Source organism: Octodon degus, unplaced genomic scaffold (assembly GCF_000260255.1).
Source record: "Octodon degus isolate 3935 unplaced genomic scaffold, OctDeg1.0 scaffold00005, whole genome shotgun sequence".
In the NCBI taxonomy this organism is placed as follows: domain Eukaryota; kingdom Metazoa; phylum Chordata; class Mammalia; order Rodentia; family Octodontidae; genus Octodon; species Octodon degus.
This window is the reverse complement of record NW_004524581.1, coordinates 26165152-26188906: the sequence shown is the minus strand read 5'-3', so window position 1 is coordinate 26188906 and position 23755 is coordinate 26165152. Positions and strand designations below refer to the sequence as shown.

The window sequence follows — 23755 nt, the reverse complement described above, 5'->3', positions numbered from 1 at the left end:
TAAAATAAAAAGCTGAGGATGGGCTCCATGAGAAGGCCCTGCGTTCGATCTCCAGTACTGCCAAAAAGAGGAAAAAGGAAAAGGAAAATAAGCTGTTGTAGCTGAACACAACCCTGACTAAGTCCTGGGGTTTTTGAGCAGGAGAGGCTCAGGCAAGTCTGGAAAGGCCACTGGGTCCCGGCTGGTGCCACCAGGCCCCTGGAGGAGGTAGGTGTCAGGTGCAAGGAGTTGGGGGAACCACGCCAAGTTCCCTTCTGAGTGGCAGGAAGCAAATTGGTGGTCCTATGAGTGACAGTGCTGTTAATCCAGGGCCACTCAGGAGGTGCTGCACACCAGCCCCCAGGGTTGGCAGGGACGCAGGTCAGCAAGGCCCCTGCCCCCTCCCCCCAGCCGAACTGTGTTCAGCCCTGCCACTGTATCACCCAAGCCCATGAGGGGGACCCATGTTGTCACCCCCTGGTTTGCAGGAGGGTAAAAATTTGAGCCCAGCCCCAGCAATTTAGCAGTGTAGCAGGGCTGTCTCAAAATGAAGTCTAGAAAGGGATGGGGTGGAGCTCACTGTGGGGGCCCTGGGTTCCATCCCCAGCTGGGAGGAGGAGGAGAACATGGTCTAGAGATGGTGAGGACCTCGAGCAGGGGTGGTGCTTCCCCTGTCTCCTCTCTGGAGCATGCTGTGCCTTGGGGGTCTGCCCTCGCTGAGCCTGAACCTCCGAGCTGGGCCTCTGTTCCTCACATTCCAGGGCTGGTAGCAGGTTTTCAGGGGGAGGGGGCAGCAAGGGGATGGTGCCCCAGCAGCTTGGGGCTCTAATGCACCTCAGTCCCCCTGGTCCCTGGGTGATGGAGGCCCTTCTCCTGGACGTGCCTGAGCGCTGTGTCCCTGGGAGGGGCTGCCCTGGTACAGATGGGTAAACTGAGTCTCTGCAAGTCAAGCCTGTGCCTGGCTTCCCACCCACGAGCCTTGTGAGGGATATGTGATAACCACTGCACTACGGAAACCACCTTCCCCCACAAGCCTTGTGATGCCAAATGCCATGTTGGCTTTGTGCCAGTGGAGGCAGGAGCCTGGACTAAGAGGCACCTGCAGTGGCCCAGGGCTGGGACACATCTGCATAGTGCATTGTCTGGCTCCTTCGCAGTCTCCTCTGAGGTTGCAGTCCCAGCCCCTGAGCACATCTAACCCTAAGGGACTGTGTGGTGGTAAACTTATTCTCGCCAACTTGCCCAAACTGGGGTCAAACTTAGAATCCTCCTGCCTCAGCCTCTCAGAGTCCTGGGGAGCTCTTAACAGTCACCAGTGGACCAATCAGTTCCGAATCTCTGGAGTGAAGCAACAGCCTCACCTTCTGTATTTCTAGAGCTCCCCAGGGGACCCACAGCACAGCCAAGCGTGGAAGTCGTCTGTGTTCTGGTCCGGAGGCGGCCTGGTGCGGACTCAGCCTCAGTCCTGTGCACACCAATTAAGTCAAGCCCTCGGGCCGTGGGGTTTCAAAGCTGTCTCCCTGGTGATGTGTGGCTTTTCAGGGCTGTCACCACTTCTGAGTCCATGCCTTGTCACCCATCTCATTGCCTTCAGGGCTGTTAGAGGAGGGGGCCCTTATAGGAGCAGGGCCCAGCCTCAGGGAGTGGCTGGAGGGAGGGAGGCAGGGACTGGCTGGCAGCTCACACTCTCCGGCCCCTCTGGCTTTCTCCACCAGGCAAGGCCATCGCAGCAGGCCATGCTCAGCTCCTGCACCACGGACTCTTTTAAAACCCCGATTTTCAAAATTTTTAAAGGGCAGGGGTTTTAGCTCAGTGTGAAGTCCCTGGGTCCCATCCCCAGTGCTACGAAAAAATAAAACAAAACGGTTTTGTGGCTCCGAGAGGTTGAATGGCACCACCAAGGCCCTCAGCTAGGGCTCTAGCAGGTGAGCCTCGGGCACCCCACTCTTCCCAGCCTCCCACCCGCGTTCAGGAGCGTGGTTTATTTTTTTGTCTTTCCTAAATAAACGGGAGAGATGTTTTTTTTGTTGTTGTTTCTGGCAAGTATGAAAGGGTTTCTTTAAGCAGCGAGCGTCAACGTCTGCCTCACTGACGTAAGTCCTGGCTGTCAAAATCCAATCTGCACCACCTTTGGGCGTCCCCCCTCCACCCTGCAACAGTTTGTGCCCCGCAGCGCCTCAATCCCGCGGAGTCTCAAACGCGGGAACACAGCGCCTCCTACCGGGGGCCACCGAACCTCAAGGCTGACTCCCAGCCGCGGGGGAGTGGATTATTGTAAGAGGCATATTAAAGCTCCTTGAGCGCCTCCTTTGTGGCTAAAGCCTGGAGCCCCTGCTCCCTGGGCTGCACCTGCCTGCCCAAACGCTGCCGGGGAGACCTGCAGCTGCCCCGGACCTGGGCATCCCCAGAAGAGCAGGCACCAAGGGTTAACCCGCAACCCTCCACCTCTCCTGCCTCTGGTCCTAGCTTGTTGCCATGGAAACATGGCTAAAAATAAACCGGGCTCTGGAAGCCCAGCCCCTTGCTTAGGAGTCAAAACAAACTAATTAAAGCAGCCAGGCTAAAATGTGTAGATAATTACGCCCTCACTCAGGAGCCAGTCTTGGGGATGGATGGAGGCCAGAGTGGGGGCCTTGGGCTCAGGCCCAACCTGTGTCCTCACACTAAAACCCCTGGGGCCCAGGGCCAAGCCAAGGAATCTAATTCTCCGTCCCCAAGTCCCTGCCCTGAGGCTCCTGGCCCTGGAAAATGGGCATGATTTCCTGCAGGGGCTGAGGAGCTTTCTGGGGTGGCCAGGAGAAAGTGGGGTAAATGAGACCTGGGCCTGTTTCTCCCACATTCTCCTGGACGGTTTCAGGCAGGGGTCTCCACCCTTGAGAACGGTGCTGAAGGGTCACGGGGTGGCGCCTCTGTCTCTGGGGCTGCGGTGTCGACCCCACGCTGCCCTGAACTCGCACCTGCTCTGGTCCAGGCCACAGCTTAGGCCCACCCCACTCCCGCTGAGCACTGTTTGTCTTCCAGGACCATCAAGGTGGAGGTGTATGACTGGGATCGCGATGGCAGGTGAGCGGTGAAGGAGGGCTGGAGACCGGCCCACACGGAGAGCTGAGCCTCATGCTGTGCTCGTTTCTGCAAGGTCTGCCTCAGGGGGGCAGGAGGCCCTAGCGAGGCCATTGGGGTGGCTGAGGTTGAGGAGGTGACCCCCCACACGGGTCGTGGGCTCGATGACCCGCACACAGCCCCCCAGCTCGTGGGAGATGTGTACAGAGGGCCAGATAGAGGTGGCCGGGCAAGTGCCAGTGCGTGGACTCTGGAGCCCAGGGCAATGCCTGGCAGAGAGAAGGTGCCACTCGCAATGCCAGGGCCCCAGGGGCAAGTGTGTTGGGGACTCACACACCCAGACAAGAGCAGGCCCCTCCCACATCCCTGTGGGGGTGTGGCCTGGGCAGCAGTCCTGACCCCTGCAGTGTACAGGGGGACTCCTGGTCAGCTCAGTCACACGCTACTTAAGTGAAGCTTTGAGTTAGGCCCACACCTTCCCTACAAGAAACTTTGGCACTTGACGGGGCATGATGGTGGACGCCTGTAACCCCAGCACGCCGGAGGCAGGAGTATCCTTTCAAGTTTGAGGCCAGCCTGGGTTACAGAAGGCCAGCCCTAACTGCATAGAGAGACTCTGTCTCAAAAAGTCAAACAGGGGCCAGGGAGATGGCTCAGTAGGATAAGCACTTGACTGGCAAATGCAAGGATCTGAGTTCAGTCCCCGGTTCTGCCAAAAAAAAAAAAAAAAAGTCAAACAGAAAAACTTGGGCACCCATGTTATCTCTGTGAGCTCTCTCCTTTTATTTATTTATTTTAAAATTCTGCTTGTTTTGTTTTTGAGACAGGGTCTTAATGTATAGTTCAGTCTGGTCTTGAGCTTGTTATGTAGCCTCAGCGTGGAGGCAGTCCTCCTGCCTCAGCCTCCAGGGTGCTGGGATTATACCACCACATCCAGCCTCACCTCTTTAACCTCTTGTCTGGCGTCCTATCTGGACCACTTAGCTCTGGTGTCTGTGATTTGCCCCGGCCTGTCTCATGCTTCTGCTTTATCTGGACTGTCTCTTCCATGGCAGCTGGGGACAGCCAGCTGGGGCCGCTTGGTCCTGTCAGGGCTCCGGGATACCTCCTGGGAATCATGCAGCCGGATGCCCCTGGCTACCCAAGTGACAGGGCAGGTCACAGTGGATGAGCTGAGCATAGGACCAGCAGGCATGAGCCCTTGTAAAACGCCTTTCTGCCTCGCTGATAGTTTGTTGTTGTTGTTGTTTTTAATGTATTTGGTACAGGGTCTCACTATGTAGATTGGGCTCATAGTGATCTTCCTGTTTTCAGACTCCCAAGCACTGGGATTACAGGCATGCACCACCATGCCCAGTCTCAATCTCCCTCTCAGCACGCACGGGGGGGGGGGGGAGGCTGGCACAGCACACCGGGGGATGGAACCCTGGCCACTGTGCTCTGCCTAAGCAGGCGCTTTATTCTGCTGAGCTATATGGCCAGCCCTGTGTTTAAAAAAAATTAGATCAGTTGGTAAACCACTTGCCTAGCCTGTTGGAAGCCCTGGGTTCAGCCTCCAGCCCCATGAGAAATAAAAGAGCTCAGCGCAAGTGTGAACACCTGCAGTCCCAGGTGCTGGTGAGGCTGAGGCAGGAGGGTCACTTAGGGCCAGCCTGGGCAAGCATAGCAAGATCCCATCTCTGAAAAAAAACCTTCCCCGGTTCTGCAAAAAAAAAAAAAAAGAAAAAGAAAAAAAAAACCTTAAACAATGTTATTGCAGGCAATGTCAAATACACAGAAGAGTAGAGAGAAGAATTTAATGAACAACTTTAAGCTCATTGCTTAAGTTTTACAATACTTCAATATCACTGTATTTGCTTTAATCTATGTTTTGCTTGAATAGGTTAAAGTAAATGACATCGTGGCGTTTTTTAACTTGAAATATTTCATTGGGAATGGAATTTCTGAGAAAGGGTTATTTTCCCACCTAGCTACAAATGCCATTATCACCTCCAATATGCTGAATAATAATTCTTAAATGTCACCCGAAATTTATTTCATATGCAGATTTCCCATAGTCCTGCCCCAAGTGCCTTCTATGCAAACAAGAATCCAAGTGTAAGTGGGTCCCAGTTTAGTCTCAGCAAGTGACCCTGGACTTTCTTTGGGGGCCTCGTTTCACTGTTGCCCTGGAGCAAGGCCCTGGGTGGCCGTGGGTCCCAGGAGGGCCAGGTGGATCCCTCCAGAGCCTGCTTCCCTTGCAGCCACGACTTCATCGGGGAGTTCACCACCAGCTACCGCGAGCTGGCACGTGGGCAGAGCCAGTTCAACATCTATGAGGTGAGCAGCCCTGTCGGTCAGTCGGTCGGGCCTGTGTGCCGGGGCCTGGCCCCAAGTCCTTACAGGGATGTCGTGGGCTCTGTGGGGCTGCTGGGGCTTTGAGCTTTCCCCTTGACGGGTGCTGAAGGCCCAAACTGCAGCAGTCTTGGAGGAGGGTGAGACCTTTCCTGGGTGTCTGTAGGTAGCACAAGCTGTCTGATTCTTGGTCCCTCCATCATAGCAATTTCTGGTAAGAACTTCTAAGGGCTGGGGTGCAGCTTATGGGTACAGCATGTGCCCGGCATGCACAAGGCCTTGGGTTTGGTTCCCAACTCCAGAAAGAATGTTCTAGGCTCGATACCTGAGGCCCAAGTCAAGGCAGCCCCGGGCCTCCAAAGTTTTGGGGGTGCCCAGCACTAACCTGTGCTAGGACTAGGGAGCCAGGGGAACAGGTGTGGGGAGCTGCTCTGCAGGCACCTGGCCACCTGGCCAGAGCTGCACCTGCCCCTGAAGGCTTTTTTCGTGCCACGCCTTTGCTGTGGGTGCTCCCCTATGCTGCCCTCCGTGGCGCCCCAGTGTCGCTGGGCTGCTCCTCCGAGCACTCTTCCTGCTGCTCCTGGCTATCCCGGCTCAGTGCTCCCGCCCCCCTTCTGGGGTTCCACAGCCAGCACTGTTTATGGTGAGACCAGGTTACGGTGGATGTTCATGGCCCAGTCACAGCAGCTTCACACTCTGCCTGCCCCTGCCAGCTCTGGGACCCTGGCTGAGTCCCTGAACGGCTCTGTGTCCTACAGACCGAGCCTTCAATGAGATGATGGAGCAGTGCCGGGCCCTGGTGTCATGGCCAGGAGATTGTCCTTTCGCAGCTGTCCTGCCACTATGGCCCGGTCATCCCCGACAGCTGCTCAGCCCAAGTCCCCTCATGGGGCTGAGTCCTCCCTACTTCCAGCACCTCATCCTGGTCCCCTCTGGGTGCAATGCAAGATGGAGGTGGCTTAGTTGCTCTCAGAGGACTCTGACATCGCCAACTGCTTTGTTTCGGGCCCCACAAAGGGTGGGGCGCTTGTCCACCCTGCCCAGGCAGGGACAGGCAGACCCAACCCCACCTTCTCTCACCTCCTCCTCCCAGGGCTTTGGGGCGTAGGTGGTGCTTGGCTTCCAGAGGTGCTTGGCAGGCTCAGAGCTCACAGCAGCAAACTGGATCAACCTGTTCTCCCAGTTGTTGATCTCTGGGAAGCAGAAGGCCTTCTTCACGTGCAGGGAGTCCCATGGCAGGCTTTTGGTCTTGGGAGCTGTCTGGAGAGGGGCAGGTTCTACCAGTGAGGACCCCATAGGCCTCTGGGGGGAGGAAAGGGGAAGGAGGTCTTTGGGCTGTCCTTAGGGGGTGATGGCCTTCTGCCTGGCACTTCCTGTCGGCCGCCACTTAGGACTGGGGGCTGCGCTCTGGGGACCCTGGGAAACTTCAAGTACACAGGGCCCTTCAGGGTCTGCTGCTCACAAAGCCCCGTCCAGGGCATTGCTTGACTACAAAGAGCATGGATGTTGGGGGTCCCACAAGAGGAAGGCCAGCCCCAAAGCTGGGAAGAGCTATGTTGAAGCAGAGGCCCAACACCCTTGTGGGACAGATGGGGAAACTGAGGCACAGTGCAGTGTCTGGCTGTAGTTTTGCCCTCACTCAGGCCTCAGTGCCACCGGCGGGGCCCTCCAGCCCTCTTGCCTGTACTTCCTACAGCCTCCAAATCCAGCCCTCTGTGTGTGTGAGGTTTTATTTCTTGCTCTCTTTTTAGATACCCCCACGCCCACCTCTGTACTGGGAATTGGTCTCAGAGCCTTCCTTCCCACTGAGCTCCATCCCCAGAGTGTATTTTATTTTATTTTGAGACAAGGTCTCCGTAAATTGCTGAGTTGGCCAGGCTGGGCTGGAACTTCTGATCCTCCTGCCTCGGCCTCCCAGAGTGCTGGGGTCGCAGGCCTGCACCCTCTCATGCCCTGCCAGTCGTAATTTCTCACCACAGCTCGGGACCTGCCGTAGCACCCTGCAGGTGCTCTTTTACCTGTTGCCAGTCCTGCTGTGGTGGCAGTGAGCCTGCTGTCATCTTACCTCCAACTAGCATAGAGGTGACCAAGCGCCCTGCTGAGTGACATTTGGACATTTTGCTGGCATTCAGGGATCCCTTCCAGCCACATCCCTTTACCCTTCCACGAAGTTCTGTGCCACTCCCCCTATCTCAGATGACTCAGCTCTCCACTGGGCTCCTGTCCCCTGGAGCCTGCCTTCTGCACCTGGAATGGTCCTTCCTCCTCCAACTCCCTGCTACCTCCGACACCCCATTTGATAGTCCTTGTCACTGGTGGCCTTAAAGACTTAGCTCCTCCAGTGCAAGGATGGTTGCAGGGACAGGAAATGGACACTCGCCTCCCCCTCATGAAGATTGCTGAAAGGGCATCATTGGTGGGCTCCCCTTGTATGTGCCACTGCCAGGGGGCAGGACACCTGGGTGGCTGTGTGGCTCGGCGTCTCTGGCCCTTGCCTCCTCACCTTCATCAGTCTTCACAGGGAGAGGCCAAGTGAGTTCACCTGGAGCTGGCAGGCAGCAGGTAGGGTGTGAAAGCCGCCCGCTCCACGCTGAGGTGCGGAGAAGGCTGTGCCTCGCTGTCCCCTGTGAACAGAGCCAGCAGGGCTCCAGCTAAGCACAGAAAGGGCTGGTGGGGCAGGGTGGCCTTACTCACTGGTGATGCTTGGGACTGATTCTTCTTTGTTCTGGGGCTGTCCTCTGTCGCAGGGTGTTCTACCACCTGCTCCCCAAGTTGTGACACCCAGCTGCCCCTAGATCTCTCCAGGTGGCAGTTACCCCAGGTTGAGGTCCCAGCTTAGCCCACTAACAAGTCCTTGGTGAGCGCCTGCTGTCTGCCTGGCCTGGGATTTATTGCGTGATGGGGTTGGGAAGTTGAAGGCTACAGCGAGAACACTTGAGGGGTTCTCACAGCACAGTGGGGGCCCTGGGGCAGAGCCCCCAAGACTGGAAGAGGAGCTGGGAGGATGGAACTGAGGAAAGAGAGGGGGCCTTGGGGGTGGGCGGTGCAGCCTGAGCCAGTGACAGGTGTTGGCAAGGCGCTCGGTGACTACAGACACCTTTGGCTGTCTGGGGTGGGGTGGGGGCGCAGCCAGAAGGGAGGATGGTGAAATCAGTAGTCCCGGTGTTTGTGGCACACGGGGAGCCCCATTGTGTAGCTTGGGTGACCCTGCAGCCCTCTCCTGGCTGGCCCTTCTCTTCGGCCACACCTAGGGGTTGGTGGCAGCCCCAGGGCCCCACCCCTGGATGGTCTGGAAACATGACCAGATTTTCCTGCAGGTCATCAACCCAAAAAAGAAAATGAAGAAAAAGAAATACGTGAATTCAGGCACGGTGAGTCATCGCCCCTCTCCCTGTAACTAGATAGGGACCTCTGGGCCCCGGGCTAGGTCTGGTGTTGGGCAGCCTGAGTGCACCTCTGTCTTCTGTCTGCCTGCCTGTGCAGAAAGTGAGACTTCAGTCTGGAGGGGCTGGGCAGGAGGGGCAGCAGCCTGCAGGGAGACCGTGCAGGTGCTGGGAGGCACTGCTTTGCATGTGGGGCTTCTGGGCAGTGGGAAGAGGAAGAGGAAGAGGAAGGGATCCTGGGGATGGGGTTTCCCTGAGAGGCTCTTCTGCAGGGGCAGAACATTTCCCTAACAGGAAGGCAGATCTCAGCACCCGCTGGCCTTCAAGAGGAAACCAGGCTATGGGCCAGGAGGTGACTCAATCGGGGTCACAGAGCTGGAGAGCAGTGGTGATGGCATCGATACCTGTGATTCCAGCTGCTCCAGGTGCTGCCTGCCTTGGCTTGCCCACGCCCACCTGGGGTACCACACTGGTCTCGTCCCAGGCTTCCTAGGGCTGAGCCTCAGGTTCTTTTTTTTTTGTTTTTGTGGAACGGGGGATTGAACTCAGATCCTCAGGTCATTCTTGCGTTCTGTTTGTTTGTTTCTTTTTGGAGCAGCATCTTGCTATGTAGTTCAGGCTGGCCCTGGACCCTCTGTTCTCTTCTTGCCTCAGCCTCCTGAGTGCTGAGATCACAGGCCTGCACCACCCCACCCCGTGTGTAACCTGGTTCTGTGATAATGTCTGCCTGCCTCTCAGGGAAGCACTGTGGATGCGCCTCACCAGGCAGTCCCCTGCTCAGGGCCCCTCTCCCTCTTGCGGAAGCCTGCAGGCGGGCTTGCTGGGTGCCACATAGCAGCTCTGACCCTGTGCCTGACGGCCCGGGCCATTTCCCCAGGCTGGTGAATCATCCGTGCCCTGCTCCTGCCTGGGTGGTGGTGGGACAGCCAGGAGTATGAACTGTAAAGTACCTGCTCACCCAGGGAGTGGAGCACGGCCTCTCGGGGGTGAAACCCTTTCTTTTTCTGTCTGTCTGTCTGTCTGTCTGTCTGCCTGTCTGTCTTTCTTTCAACGTATTTAGCACAGGGATTTTACAGGGTCTCACTACATAGATTGGGCTTGTAGTGGTCCTTCCTGTTTTTCAGCCTTCCAAGTGCTAGGATTACAGGTGTGCGCCACCACGCCCAGTCTGTAGAACCCTCGTTCTTTGGCTGTAGCTGCTTGTAGGTGCTGCTGGCACCAGGACAGGAGAATCCTTTGTCTTCAGGACTTCCCCACAGGTGTAGGCTGCTCAGTATCCCTGCCATCTTCTTTTTTTAAATTTTTTAAATCTTTTATCTATTTGGTACAGGGTTTCACTGCCCAGCTCACACTTGTAGTGAACCTCCTGTCTCAGCCTCCCCAGCGCTGGCATTACAGGTGTGCGTCACCACGCCTGGTTTTGGTGGCTAACATGGCATGTGGTACCAGGGATTGAACCCAGGTCCTTGCACTTGCCGGGCAGGCATTTAGACCACCGAGTTATCTCCCCAGCACCACTACCTTCTGCCTATGGCTACTGGAGAACCCTAGTCTCATGAGAACCCCCAAAATTCTCCCATCTTTTTCTCAGTGCCCTCAGGAGAGGCAGTGCCTGCCCCTCCAGGAACTCCTAGATGTTCAGCTAAAAATAAAAAAGCTCAAACCCCACTAATCTAAGACTGTAGAAATGAAGATAGCTTGCCTGGCCTAGAGACTGGATGTGGTTTGCTTTGCGCCCACAGGGGTGGGGACAGAGCAGGCCTGGCCCCCGTTTTCCTGGCCTGCCTTTGCTCCAGCAGATGTGAAATGCAGGTGCCTGGGCCAGCTCCCTCCTAGAGGAGGCCTAGGCGGGGCCCTGGGTTGTATTTCCTGCTTCCCCCCCTTCCTTGCCACCTGGGGAATCCCTGTGGGTTCTTGTTAAAATGCCAAGATTCTGGGCTGAGGAGATAGCTCCGTAGTCTAAATGCCTGCCTGGCAAGCGCAAGGACCTGGGTTCAGTCCCTGGTACCGCATGCCATGCTGGCCACCAAAACCAGGTGTGGTGATGCACACCTGTAATACCACCACTGGGGAGGCCAAGGTAGGATCACTAGGAGTCCGACCTGCGGAGGGAGACCCTGTACCAAATAAATGAAAAATTAAAGAAAAAAAATTTAAGGGCCATGATTCTGTATCTCAGCATCTGTTTAAGTAGCAAGGCCCGCCACAGACTGTGATGTAATTGGCCTGGGATCCCCACCTGGGCTGCCAGCTGTTTCCCAGCTTATCTAAGGGGGGGGGGGAGTTAGGGTTAAAGTCTATTCCTTCAAGTCTGAGCTGCTGCACCTGGCAGGCAGTAGGTTCTGTTGGTCCTCCAGGCACCCAACAGGGTGGTCACCATGGGTGAGGTCCCTGGACCCTGCTTAGCACCCACAGACCCTCCCATCACCCAGGCCTGGGGGTGATCTTGCTTTGTTCAGCACTGGGTGATTGCAGTGGCTGGATCCTCACCAGCAGGGGGCGCCCTGGAGGAACTGATTCCCTTCTGGGGCTCAGACCGCCTCCTGAATCATCCTTGGATGCCGGGTTTCCTTGGCTTCGTGACTGGAAATCCTTATCACGTTGGCTTCCGGTCTTGGCAGAGCTAATGTCAAAGCTACCAAGGGATGGGGAACAAGAAAGAGGCCCCTTCCCAGGAGAAGGGCTGGGGAAAGGACAGGCTTCTGGGGGTGTGGGGCCCCAGGTGGAGACTGAGAGACACCAGAGGGAAGAGCTGGCCCAGGGAAGGCGTATTCTAAGCACAGACCTGAGAACCGTGGGCCGGGGTTCGATGTGGCACGCAGCAGGGGTGGTGGCAGGGTGGGCAGTGGCCCTCTGAGCCCCACCCGCGGGTCTTGGGGCTCACTTGCCCTTGCCTGGGGCTCCTGAGTTCCAGTGATAGGCGGGACCCTCAGTGCGGTCTGGCATCGTTTATCCCCACCCTGCCACGTCCTGGCAGCACTGTGTCGCCTCCTGGAGCCTCATTTTCCTCAGCTGTAAGAGGAATAGAATTGGTGCTTTGCAGGACGCTTGTGGGCGCAGTGCGTGGCAGTGTGGGCTGCGTGCTCGGCGCGGGTCAGCTGCTGCATCGGATGGTACGTCAGTCACCACCTCCCAAGGCTCCCCCCCGACCGAGCCTCCCCTGTCTTCCAGGTCACCCTGCTGTCCTTCGCCGTGGAGTCCGAGTGTACCTTTCTTGACTACATCAAAGGAGGGTGAGGAGAAGGGGTCCTTGAGTCTGCCCCACCTCAAGGGGCACCAGCTGAGCTGGCCCTGGCTGTGACACTGGGCCCTGAGTAGACCTTCAGTGTCTGGGTTGAGGCGGGGCCTGCAGGATCACTTGGGTCCTCTCACAGAGATGGGAGCAGGAGGTGGCATGGACTGTGTGATAGAGAGCCCAGGGCCAGGGGAGGCAGAGGAGAACTGAGCTGGAGCGAGGCACCTCCCCTGCCCGTGTCAGGTCCCTTGCACACAGGTGACAGGAGTGGGTGTGGGGTACCTGTGTCCTGAGCGCCTGCTACCCTGGCCTGCCAGGGGCCAGCCTGATTGTGGGATGCCCCATCCTGGGGCACCGGGATGGTCTGGGCCTGAAGGTGCCCATACGTGAATTAAAGCACCAGCAGGATCTTCAGGGAGGGAAGGGGCGGGGGAGTTTCACTGGCATGCATCCTGGGAGGCAGGTGCCAGGCCAGAGCGTGGGCAGCTGGGAGCCCACAGGTGCAGACAGGTGAGCGGCTGCACCTGCCTGGGAAGGAGATGGGTAGGGGCAGCTGCCAAGGTTTGTCCCAGCCAAGCAGGCATTCGGCTACCTGGCTGTCAGGGGCAGACGAGAAGCCAGGCCCTGGGGAGTCACCCTCCCTGTCCCATGATGACCCACCTCTGTTCCCATGAACTATCAAGGTCACAAGCTTGCAGGTGCCTCTTGTGCCCCGGCCTCCAGTCCCTGGCACGCAGAGGCCCCCTGCAGCCCTCTCCCTGCCTCCATCATAACCCCTGGAAGCCCCAGCCCTCGCCTCTAGCAGCTCCTGGCAGTTCTCAGTCACTCATCATCCGGGTTCTACTGTCTCTCAACCTACAGAGCCTGGTGGGGGCAGGGCAGGAGCTCTGTTGGTGTCCCACACACAGCTAGGTGGCAGCAGGGTTCCTGATGTCGCTGCACTCCTCCTGTTCCACAGCCCTGACAGACCGGGCAGGGCGTGGTGCAGATGGAGATGAAGAGTTCAAAGGCTGGAGCCCTCAGAGGCTGGGCCACAGCCAAGCTGGCGCCTGCGGACCCAGCAGATTAGAACCCCTGCGCCCACGGCCTCCCTGCTACTCTCTGTGGAGGACCCAAGTGCTACAGTTGTAGCCGTGTGCAGGGCCCGGGAGGAAGCTGAGGGAGGTGCCCGTTGGCTCCCTGTCCTCCCTGCACTCCCTCACCACCCCCAGGGCCCTTCCAAGGTTGCCTCCTCTCCTCCCCATCTCAGAGACTCCAGGTGCCCCCAGAACCTCTCCTCATGATCCCTTGGTTTCTGCTAAAGAAGCAGATTTCAGGCCCCACCTGACCAGAACTGGGGCTTCTGCCCACCTAGTCAGTGCCACCTGGCCGACTTAACCAGGGGTCACGCCCTGGTCGGTTCCGTTCAGCCCACATCTGGCAGAACCTAGAGCACAGCTGAGCCCTTAGACTCAGAACCCGAGTCCTCCAGAAGAACTTCTGCTGTGCTTTGTTTTTATTTTTGTTCTTTGGTTCTTTGGAGTCCGGGTCTTGCAACATAGCCCTTGCACTTGCCAGGGAAGCGCTTATCTACCGAGCTACCCCCTCCCCCCAGGCTGGCTTTGAACTCACAGTCATAGACCTGCCTGTTTCAAAAGTTCTTTGTATTACTTGTTAGGGTTTCAGGCATGCTGGGCAAGTGGTAAGGAAGCGGCTGCAGGGTATGAGATGATAAGAAACTGCCCCACCTCGAAGAGCACCACCTGGTGCCTGGCAGTCTCATACACCCATGCCTCAGTGCATGGGGTATGACGCTGAGCTATGCCCCCAGTTCCTAATTTTGTTATGAGAAACTTCAAACATGCAAAGGTAGAGAGCAGGAAGTCCCCCCAGATACCACTCACCCACTTCAGCTCAGCTATCTCTTTCCATGCTCTGTCCACTTCAGCTACTTATGCCAAACTATATCCTAGCTGTCATTGTCCTTGGCACTCATGGTGTCTCTCTAATCCACAAGGACTCTCCTTGTAAAATAAGGCCCCGATGCCATCATCACCACAATAAATCACAGTCCCTAATAATACCATAATCGCTGAAAAACCAACAGTTCCTTAATATCGAATACTTGGACATTGTTCAGGTACCCCCCCCCCCAATCAAGGATGGAACCTGGGGTCTTTGCACTGAGCTACATCCCTGGCTCTTTTTAATTTTTTTTTTTTTTTTTTTTTGCTCCGAATGCCTTCAAGGCATGACTGGCTGGCTTGTGTTGTGGGGATTGAACCACAGCAACCTGAGCCTGACTTCTTTTTAATTTTTTGATTTTGGAACAAGGGTTTGCTTTGTTGCCCAAGCTGGTCAAATTTGGGATCCCCCAGCCTCAGCTTCCCAGTGTGCTAGGATTGCAGCCGTGCACTGCCACACCCAGTTTTCTTATAAAGTTTTAAAACCTTATTACTTAGGTATTTTGTGGTGCTGGGGTGGAGCCCAGGGCCTTGTGCCAGCTAGGCAAGCGCTCTGCCCCTGAGCGATACCCCAGCCTTCTCATAAAGAGTGTGTGTGTGTGTGTGTGTGTGTGTGTGTGTGAATTTAACTCAGAACTTTTGCACTGAGATGCATCCCTGTACTCCCACCCCTTTTTAATTTTAATGTGTTGGGGAGTAGGGAGACAAGATTTCACTAATTTGTTAAGTTTCTCAGGCTGGGCTTGAACCTGTGTTCCTCCTGTTCAGCTTCCCAAAGTGATGGGAGTGTAGAGAACCGCCGTCATGCCCAGCTTTATAGTTTTTGTTTGTTTGTTTGCTTTTTTGAGACAGGCTTTCGCTATGCAGTTCAGGCTGGTCTTGAGCTCACCTTCTAGCCCAGGCTGGTCTCAAACTTGCAATGATCCTCCTGCCTCAGCCACCTGAGTGCAGTGTCATAGTTCTTAAATTGGTTTGTTTGAATCAGTAATTCAGGCAAGATCCATGTGTTTAGTGATGGATTTACCTCTTAATTTTTCTTTTCCTTTCTTGGCTCCCCAAGCCCGTGAAGGACCCCCCAAGAGATTCTGACTCTGGAAGTGTAGGGGGAGGGCCAAGATTCCCAGTTTCTGGGGCGATTCCAACCCCCGTGGTCCGTGGACCTCTCATGTGGTACTTCTTCAGTTTCCCAAGGATTCGACTTTGCTGGCTGCATCCCCATGGTGTCACTTAACTTGTGTCTCTACCTTCTGTATTTCCTTTAAACAAACAAACACACACCTGTGGCTGAGAATTCTGAGTCCCAATCAGATTCAGACTCAACTTTTTTCTAAGAGGACTTCACAGTGGTGGCCCATTCTTCCGTGGCGCCAACGTGATGTTTAACCCTGAGTCAGGGGCCCAGTGAGACCAGTCCTCAGCCGGTAGGGCTCAGGAGGAGGGAAGTTATTACCTCCATGTGCCCACCTGAGTTGCATGCCCCCAGCTCTGGGTGCTCGCTGCATTCTTTGGAGGACAGCATGGATGGCACTCCTGGTACAGTTGGTCATCACCAAGGCCACACCCCTGGCCATTGGTGGTGCAGTCCCTCCTGCCCAGCACCATCTACCCTCCCTGCAGCCCCACCTTCCTAGGTGATCTTCACTGTCTTCTCTTCTAGGACCCAGATCAACTTCACGGTAGCTATTGACTTTACCGCCTCCAATGGTGAGTGGGGGAGGGGCTGCTCTTAAGGGTGGTAGGGCTGGCTGTGGGCCTCGAGCTGCCTGGTCCCCTCATATCTGGGGCCTCTTCCTTACCAAAAACTAGGCTTCCCAGGTCCAGGGAACTGAAGAGACAACCAAGGCGCCAAGAGGTCTCCAAGGTCACAGCACAAACACTTAACACAACTGGGCTTGGGGGTTGCATACCAGACCCTGCCCCTGCCCTCGGGGAGCCCCTGTGTCCCCTGGCCCTTGAAGAGCCTAGAGCAGTGAGGTGTCCTTTATGGTCATGGCTCCTCTGCTCTGAGCTGTCAGCCAGTGGGCCATAAGGACAGTAGGGACCAATTGTGCCCAGTGTCCTCAGAGAGGCAGGGTGCAGCCGAGGACCCTGGTGCTTACCTGGGCAGGGACCACCCTCACTTCCTCCTCTGATCCTCCTCTACCCTCCAGTGACCGGCTGTGCTGAGGCCCAGAAAGGTCACCATGAGAGGCTGCTCCTGTGAGCGGTCATAGCCTGGTTCTGGTTCTGGACCCAAGAGGGGCTAGGCACTCATGCTGGTGCCTATCACATGATGCCCAAGCCCAGTCCCCCTCCTGAGTCAGGAGCCCCTCTTGTGGCTGCAGCTCAAGCATCTTGGGGTGCTAGGCTCTCAGAGCTGGAAGGCCAGGGACACTAGTGACACCTTTTAATCCTTACAGCAGTTCTGGGACTCTTGTTAGCCCCAATTTACACACAAGAACACTTGAGGCTGAGAGGTTAAGGACCTCAGCCAAGTCCCCAGCATTGTCAGGAGGAGCCTGGCCTCTCATAAATGACCTTATTGGTGACCTGTGGACTCTGGGAATGGTGACAGGGATGGGGGACTCCATGGCAGGAAGAGGCATGGCAGGTTTGGGGGCAGCTGTAACTTCTGTAAGCAGCTGTGGGACCACAAAGATGGCAGAGGGAGTGGGCCGTGTGGTGTCTGGGACAAGGTCGTAAGTGGAGGGGACAGTGTCGGCCACAGTTGAGGGGGGAGGAAGGCCAGGGTCCTGTGGGGTGGGGTTGAGGGCAAGCAGGGCAGATGCGTGACAGGGACAGGAGCCCTGAGTGCACTGGTGGCCGTGTGCTGGCTCGCCCTTGCGGGATGCAGGCATGAAGCCAGTGCACAGGTGGACAGAAGCAGCCATCCGCGGCTGCCGCTGCCCCACCTGTTTTCTGGGTCGTGGGCCAGAATTTGCCAAAGGCTCGAATGTGGAGTGAGAGGGAGTCCAGCAACAGTAAAGCAGAGTTAGGGTGCCCTCCGGCACCCCTCTGCATGCTAAACCCGTGCCCCGCGTCCAGGGAATCCCTCCCAGTCCACGTCCCTGCACTACATGAGCCCCTACCAGCTGAACGCCTACGCGCTGGCGCTGACGGCCGTTGGGGAGATCATCCAGCACTACGACAGCGACAAGATGTTCCCCGCCCTGGGCTTCGGGGCCAAGCTGCCCCCCGACGGCAGAGTGTCCCACGAGTTCCCGCTGGTAGGGGCCGGTGGGTTGGGGAGATGGGGCCAGTGGTTGGGGGAGTTGCTGGGGGGCACAGGGAAACCCAAGGGAGGGGAGGGGATGAGCGCTTCTGCTTCCGGTCGTGCACCCTGCCTGACCTCCCAACATCAGGGCAGCCAGGAGCATCCAAGGCAGTCATCTCCCGGAGTCCCTCAGCGCCTGAGGTTTGGGGGGTATCCAGATATAAACCACAATAGCAGGATGCCCCTGGGGTGACAGTATGGTGTGCCAGGTGCCTCGCTGGGCACGGGACTCAGGCACAGAGCAGGCCCTTCCCCAGCTCTCTGGGAGCCTCCTTGTGTGGGGCCCCGCCCCCTCCTGGGCCTAGCCCCCTCTCCTCTGCACCCCAGAACGGCAACCAGGAGAACCCCTCCTGCTGCGGCATCGACGGCATCCTGGAGGCCTATCACCGCAGCCTACGCACTGTGCAGCTCTACGGCCCCACCAACTTCGCGCCCGTGGTCACGCACGTGGCCAGGTGAGCTGCGCCTGCCGCCTGCCATGGCCTCCCCTGCGTGTCCCCTCTCGGGGCCCTGGTGTGTGTTGGGGGGCCGGAGGCCGTGACCCAGGTGCTCGCCCACGCAGGCACGCGGCGGCTGTGCAGGACGGCTCTCAGTACTCCGTGCTGCTCATCATCACTGACGGCGTCATCTCCGACATGGCGCAGACCAAGGAGGCCATCGTCAACGTGAGTGAGGAAGCGCAGGCCACGCCTCTTGCCCTCAGGGGAGCCCCGAGGCCTGGGGAGGGGAGGTGCTTCGTGGGCCAGGGCCTCTGTTTTCTTTCTTTTTTTTTTTTTTTTTGTGGATCTGGAGATTGAACTCAGGCCCTTGTGCTTACCAGGCAAGCACTTATTCTACTGAGCTGTATTCTCAGCCCCTGGTCTTGTTTTTGCGCGCCCCACTATTTACTTCTTTCTTTTACCTGGCCTCTCTGGGACTCCAGGCTGCGAAGCTCCCTATGTCTATCATCATCGTGGGTGTGGGCCAGGCGGAGTTCGATGGTGAGTCGCAGGGCCCTGGCTTCCCAGGGTGCAAGAGCCCTGCCCAGGATGGGTGGTGTCCAGCTGGGGACAGGAGCTGGTGCGTGCATGGGGAGGGTCTGTCTGGCAGGTGCCTCACCCAGCTTGCTCCTGTGCCCTCTGCCCTGGGCATCTGTGTGGCTGAGCAGCCCCTCTCTCCTGGGGTTGGTTACCCACCTCCAGTGTGGGCAGGGCCAGACTGGCCTGGGACTGGGGGGACCAGCCTGCTGTCCTGCTGGGCCCTGGTCCGCTGGTGACTCCGCTCTCCACGGTGCTTTGCCCCATGCAGCCATGGTGGAGCTGGACGGCGATGATGTGCGGATCTCTTCCCGCGGGAAGCTGGCTGAACGCGACATTGTCCAGGTGAAGCCCCAGAAATAAGTGCAAGAGCCACACAGTGGCCTGGCCCATCCCGGGGTCATGCTTGTCTATGCCGTGTGTGAAGCTGGGTGCCAGCATGCCTGTCCGCCTGGTGGCCCGGCCCTGCCCTGCCCACGGTCCCCTGTGAGCTGGAGCCCAGCCCTCTGCTGCTGGGTGGGGGAGGCGCTGTGGGCTTTGGATTTGGAAAATTCACATCCTCACAGCTGTAGGCAAGGCCTCAGGGGCGCAGGCTGGGGTCTGTCCTGGGGGTCCCCATCTGGGCTGGGGGGATGTAGAGTGGGGCAGCTACTGTTCACCTCCTGGCTTAGACACCAAGAAGGTGTGCAGGGTAAATGGGGCGGGTGCCAGAGAGGTGGCTGGTGGAGAGGCTGTGCCCTAGAGCCTAAAGATACAAACATGCTGGGGTGCTCCATGGGGACCCAGGAAAAAGCGGGAGGGACCTGGCTCCAGCCATTGGCCAGGGTCTCCCCCGTGAGAGCAGCCTGAACAGGCTCTGCTGGAGAGGAAGGAGGAGGCTGGCTGGCAGGGGCCTGCTGCCCATTTCTTAGCCTCTTCTTCAAGGAGGTGGAGGTGGGAGAGCCCTGCCAGGATGCCTTGGCATGGAAAAGGTGCTCAGCCAGGATTTGCTGAGTGGATGTAAGAACAGTGACTGAAAGGCCCGGAGATTTGGGGTCAGGGCCCAGCGTGAGACCCTCCTGACTCTGCCTTTCTGCCTGACAGTTTGTGCCATTCCGGGACTACGTGGACCGCACGGGCAACCATGTGCTGAGCATGGCCCGCCTGGCCCGTGATGTCCTGGCTGAGATCCCTGACCAGCTGGTGTCATACATGAAGGCACAGGGCATCCGCCCCAGACCTGCGCCCGCTGCCACCGCACACTCACCGCCGCAGTCCCCGGCCCACACGCCCCCTGGGTCTCCCCTGCACGGTTGAGCTCTACAGCCTTGCAGATATCCACGAACCAGGGGCAGAGGCTCTGGAGGTGCCTCACCAACCCCTCACCTCACTCGCTGCCCAAAACCAGGAAGTTGGGGTGCATGGATGACAGAGGGGTGCACAGCAGGCCGGGCCTGGGGTTTAGGACTCTGACTCTTTTCTTCCCTGACACCTGGTCCCAGTCCAGCCAGGAAGGTGTTTGTGGGACTGTTGGGGAGCCCCGTTGGCTTCCCTGGGCCCTGGAGCCTGGACTGGGCCTCCTGCCCCCACTGGGTCAGCTGTCCTGTGTGCCTCCTTTCCCGTGAACCCCAAGACTGGCGAAGCTGCAGGCTGGTGGAGTGTAGGACTCTCCCCAGGACACTGTGCACTGGGGGAGCCCTGCAGGGGCTGCAGCATGGACCCGGGTCACACGGTGGCCCAGGGCCTTCTGGGAGCCTTGGTTGCATCTGGGTTTTGGACTCACAGACACACAAGTCCCTTCAAGGTGAGCTTCACAGGCACCACCAGGGGTGGTGGCTCTCTGCCAGCTGCTGCCAGGCCCTGGGTCCTGTTGTCTGTGCCCCTGGGGCTCCTGGACTGCTCTTACCCTTTGCCCTTCCATTGTGTGGGGATCCAGTTATAGCCCTGTCCCCAGGGGAAGCCTAGCGAGGCCCATCTGCCTTCTGCATCTCAGTCTCCACGTCCTTAGGATGAGCAGCTCAGCCAGGCTGTCCAGTCCTCTGGCTGCTCAAGTCTGGGGGCTCCCACACCTGGCTCCTCCACCCTGGGGCCCATCCTCAGCCCAGGCTCCAGCGTCTGCGCTGGGGGAGGGGAGAAGGGCGTACCCGGCCCAGCTTCCAGCCTCGCCTGCCCAGCCGGTCCTGCATGCCATCGTTGTCTGCCACATGGGCTCCTCGCCCACCACCTCCCCCTCGGCCCTGCATGGCAGTGATGGTTTCTGCTGTCTGGTCCTCGTGCCCGTCTCTGAGACAGTCTGTGTGGAATTTGCCTTAAACTGAAGTAAATTTGGTTCTTTTCCTAGAGTTCCCTGTGTCCCTTTCTCCTATGATGGCTCACCCCAGATCCTACCTCCCCCCCCCCTTTTCCAATTCCTTTGCTGAGCAGAGGACATGACAGGCTGAACCACAGACCCTGACCACACCTGAATCTTCCAGCACACACACACACATACACACACACACACACACGCACACAGAAGCCCAGCAGCACAGACACAAACTGGCCAATAGCACTGCTTTAGGTGGAAAGAAGACAAAGCATAAGAGGCTAGAGAGCCATGGAGTGGCCTTTAGATGAGGTGGCCATTCAGGAAAATGAGACAGGAGGCTGTACAGAGCTGGCATCCTGGTGCACACCTGTAATCTCAGCTCTTGGAGGCTGAGCCAGGAGGATCCCAAGTTTGATCACAACTTGGGGACTTGGCAAGACCCTGTCTCAAAATATGAAGAATAAAAAGGAATGGGGATGTCACTCAGCAGCCTTGTGGTCAATCCCTAGCATAGAAGAACAAAAAGCCGTGCTTGTGTTTGGGCTCCAGGTGGAGCAAATGGCCAGAGACAGCCCGAAGGTCCTGGGGTAGGACCTCAGTGGGTGGAGGAGAGTGTGGCCCAGGAGGCAGGGTCTTCAGGTACCCCAGGGGGTCCTGGGTGTTGGCAGCCCCCAGTCCATCAGCACATGACTGCCTTGCAGGCTGGGTGGGGTGCTGCCAGGTGATTGGCGGTGGGACTCTCCTCCCGCGCCAGGAGCAGGGCACAGGGAAAAGTGTAGCTCCATCCCCAGGCTAATTACCCGAGTCCTGCCCTGTAATTACATGCTCCTGTGACTCGCTGTGGAGAGAAGGGCCGTTCTCATGACCAGGCCCCCGCTTCCCTCACCATGTGTGGAAAATCAAGGTTTGGAGCTGCTGCCCTGCGCAGGCCGTCCACCTCGCCTGGCCAGGAGCACCTTTGTTGTGCCCGACTTGTGAGTTCTCTGCTGGCCTCCTCCCCATGGTGTGTGCCGTGGATCGCTGGCTCCCTGGCCTGGGCTCTGGGAAGCTGCTGCCAGGGTTCTGACAAATCCGGCAGCAAAGAAACTAGCTTGACTCAGTTTACCCCATTATTTCCCAAGCTTTTCAGCCAAAGTCAGAGTGTGTGTGCATGTGCGCGTGTGCACACGTGTGCGCGTTTTAGCTGCTCACACCCTGATACAGCAAAACAAGCTGTCTTGGGAATTTCTGCTTAAGAGATCTCCAGGGTACTGAGCTAACACTAAAGCCAGGAAGAGGTTTGTGTGGGTCCTGGAAGGAAGAATGCACTGGCCGGGAAGACGCCCTCGCCAGGCACCTCGGGGAGAGAAACCACCCCGCATCTCCAGGACTCAGAGATTCGCAGGCCCAGCTGTAGTCCAGGGTGGATCGTTCCCTTCCCCTCCTGGGCTGGGGCGGGGCGGGGGCGGGGCCTGAGGCTGGGCCCCGCCCCCGGCGGCTCCGGACTTCAGTGGAAGGTTGCCGGGCGTCCCGCGCCCAGTGGTTGCTCGCTGGCGCCTCCCAGCAGTTCTCCCAGATGCGATTTACTTCTTGTTGTTTTTATTAGTCCCTGTGCTAATAAAAATAAAATGACAGCAACAGCTGTAGCGCCCGACACTCTTGGGCCTGCTGCTTGGGACAGGCGAGGACAGTGGCTTGTGGGGGGCTGACGGCGCCAGTCCTGGGTGTCCCCAGCCCTCTGACTTCAGAGCAGCCTGAGGCTGAGCAGTTTGCTCAACCATAAGGAAAGAAAGGAAACAAAACATGTCAGCAGCCACTGTCACTAAGGACAGATTGCGTATATATATGTGCGAACGAGAGAGCGAGAACAGGGTCTTGCTATGTAACCCAGGCTGGCCTTGAACTCGAGATCCGCTTGCATCAGCCACCATGCTCAGCTCTTTTATTTATTTATTTTTATGACCGGATCTCTCTAAGTAGTTCAGGTTGGTCTTGAGCTCACTATGGAGATCAGGCTGGCCTTGAACTTGTAGCAATCCTCCTGCCTCAGCCTCCCAAGTGCTGGGATTACAGACATGCTCATTTTCTTCTTAAAAATTCCTTTCTAAATGCTCTGCAGAGAGGGGCTGGGGATTTGGCTCAGCGGTAGAATGCTTGCCTAGCAAGCTGGAAGCCCTGGGTTTGGTCCTTGGCACCAAAACCAAAAAATAAACCTCCCCTAAATGTCCTGCAAAGAGTGGAGATTGCTTTGGAGTTGCATGAACATTGTTCATGCATGTGTGTGTTTCAACAAAGCCCTGCTAGGCCCGGGAATAGGGCAGATGAGAAGGGGGGGTGGAAAGGGCGTTGGGGGTTGCAGAGCCTCACTGGTGTCCCCAGAGCTTGTCTGCACTATAGAGGCCACTTGGGGAGTTTTGCAAGTGTTGGAATGGGTCTTGGTTGGCATTTTTTACAGATCCCTGGTGATGCCATGGGGCAGACTAGAGTGCGGGTGAGGGGAAGGCTGGCAGCCGGGTCACCCAGAGACAGCCCAGGGTCTGACATGGCCACATGCAGACCCAGATGGGCCCCATGGCTCCAGAGCCCCATGGGGACAGGCCAGCCTGAGGACATTTCCCAGCTCACCCCTGCCCTGGGCCGTGGGCTCAGTCCTCTTTCCCTTTTAAGTGGAGGCCGGAGCGACCCTACTTGACCATCTCAGAGCTGGGCCTGAATCTCTGCTGGGACAATGACCCTGGGGAGAGGAGGAGAGGCGCTGAACTCCTGACACCAGCCCCCACCCGGCCCCTTAGCGGCTCCCAGGACTAGCAGCACAATGGGGGCTGGGCCTGGCCCCGCTGCCCCAGCCAATGCCAGTGCCATGCCTCTCTGCTGGTATCTGCCTTTCATCTCTTGTTTGTGACCCGCGTCCACGACCACATGGTCTCCTCTGGAGGCTGGTGTGCGTGTGCACGCGTGATGCGGGAGGGTGCTCGAGCCTGCCCTGAGCACCCACAGCTCCCTGCACGAGGCTCTGGTCCCCTGATTCAGCTGTGGGGCCTGGATCAGCCACACGTCCAGTGTTGCCAGCTGTGCTGGCACTGGATGAGGAGGACAGTGCTGCTCTTCCCCGCCCCTAGTTCGGGAGGAAGCTCTTCTCTGTATCCTGCTTGGCCCCTCTTTTTTCCCTGTCCCCCTTCTTACCATATTCTGACCCCATCCTCCTCTCCTCTGTCTCTCTCTGTCTCTGTCTCTGTCTCTGTCTCTGTCTCTGTCTCTCTCTCTCTCTCTCTCTCTCTCTCTCTCT

At 57.5% G+C, this 23755-nt stretch overlaps 1 protein-coding gene across 3 annotated transcripts in view; it reads left to right on the top strand.

Moving 5' to 3' along the window:
- Cpne5 (copine 5) overlaps positions 1-20479 on the top strand; it is a 63827-nt gene extending 43348 nt beyond the window's left edge. For 2 of the 3 annotated variants that reach the window (XM_004624437.2, XM_023720219.1), the window contains 11 exons: positions 3001-3042; positions 5283-5358; positions 8691-8744; positions 11928-11989; positions 15592-15638; positions 16959-17140; positions 17515-17642; positions 17750-17852; positions 18110-18167; positions 18475-18548; positions 19287-20479. In XM_004624437.2, coding sequence (XP_004624494.1) covers positions 3001-3042; positions 5283-5358; positions 8691-8744; positions 11928-11989; positions 15592-15638; positions 16959-17140; positions 17515-17642; positions 17750-17852; positions 18110-18167; positions 18475-18548; positions 19287-19499 — 1039 coding nt within the window. In that variant the 3' untranslated portion in view covers positions 19500-20479. Of the gene's footprint in view, positions 1-3000; positions 3043-5099; positions 5137-5282; positions 5359-8690; positions 8745-11927; positions 11990-15591; positions 15639-16958; positions 17141-17514; positions 17643-17749; positions 17853-18109; positions 18168-18474; positions 18549-19286 lie in introns of those variants that run through there. The other variant, XM_023720231.1, reaches the window with a different exon arrangement.
- Positions 20480-23755: the final 3276 nt, after the last annotated feature.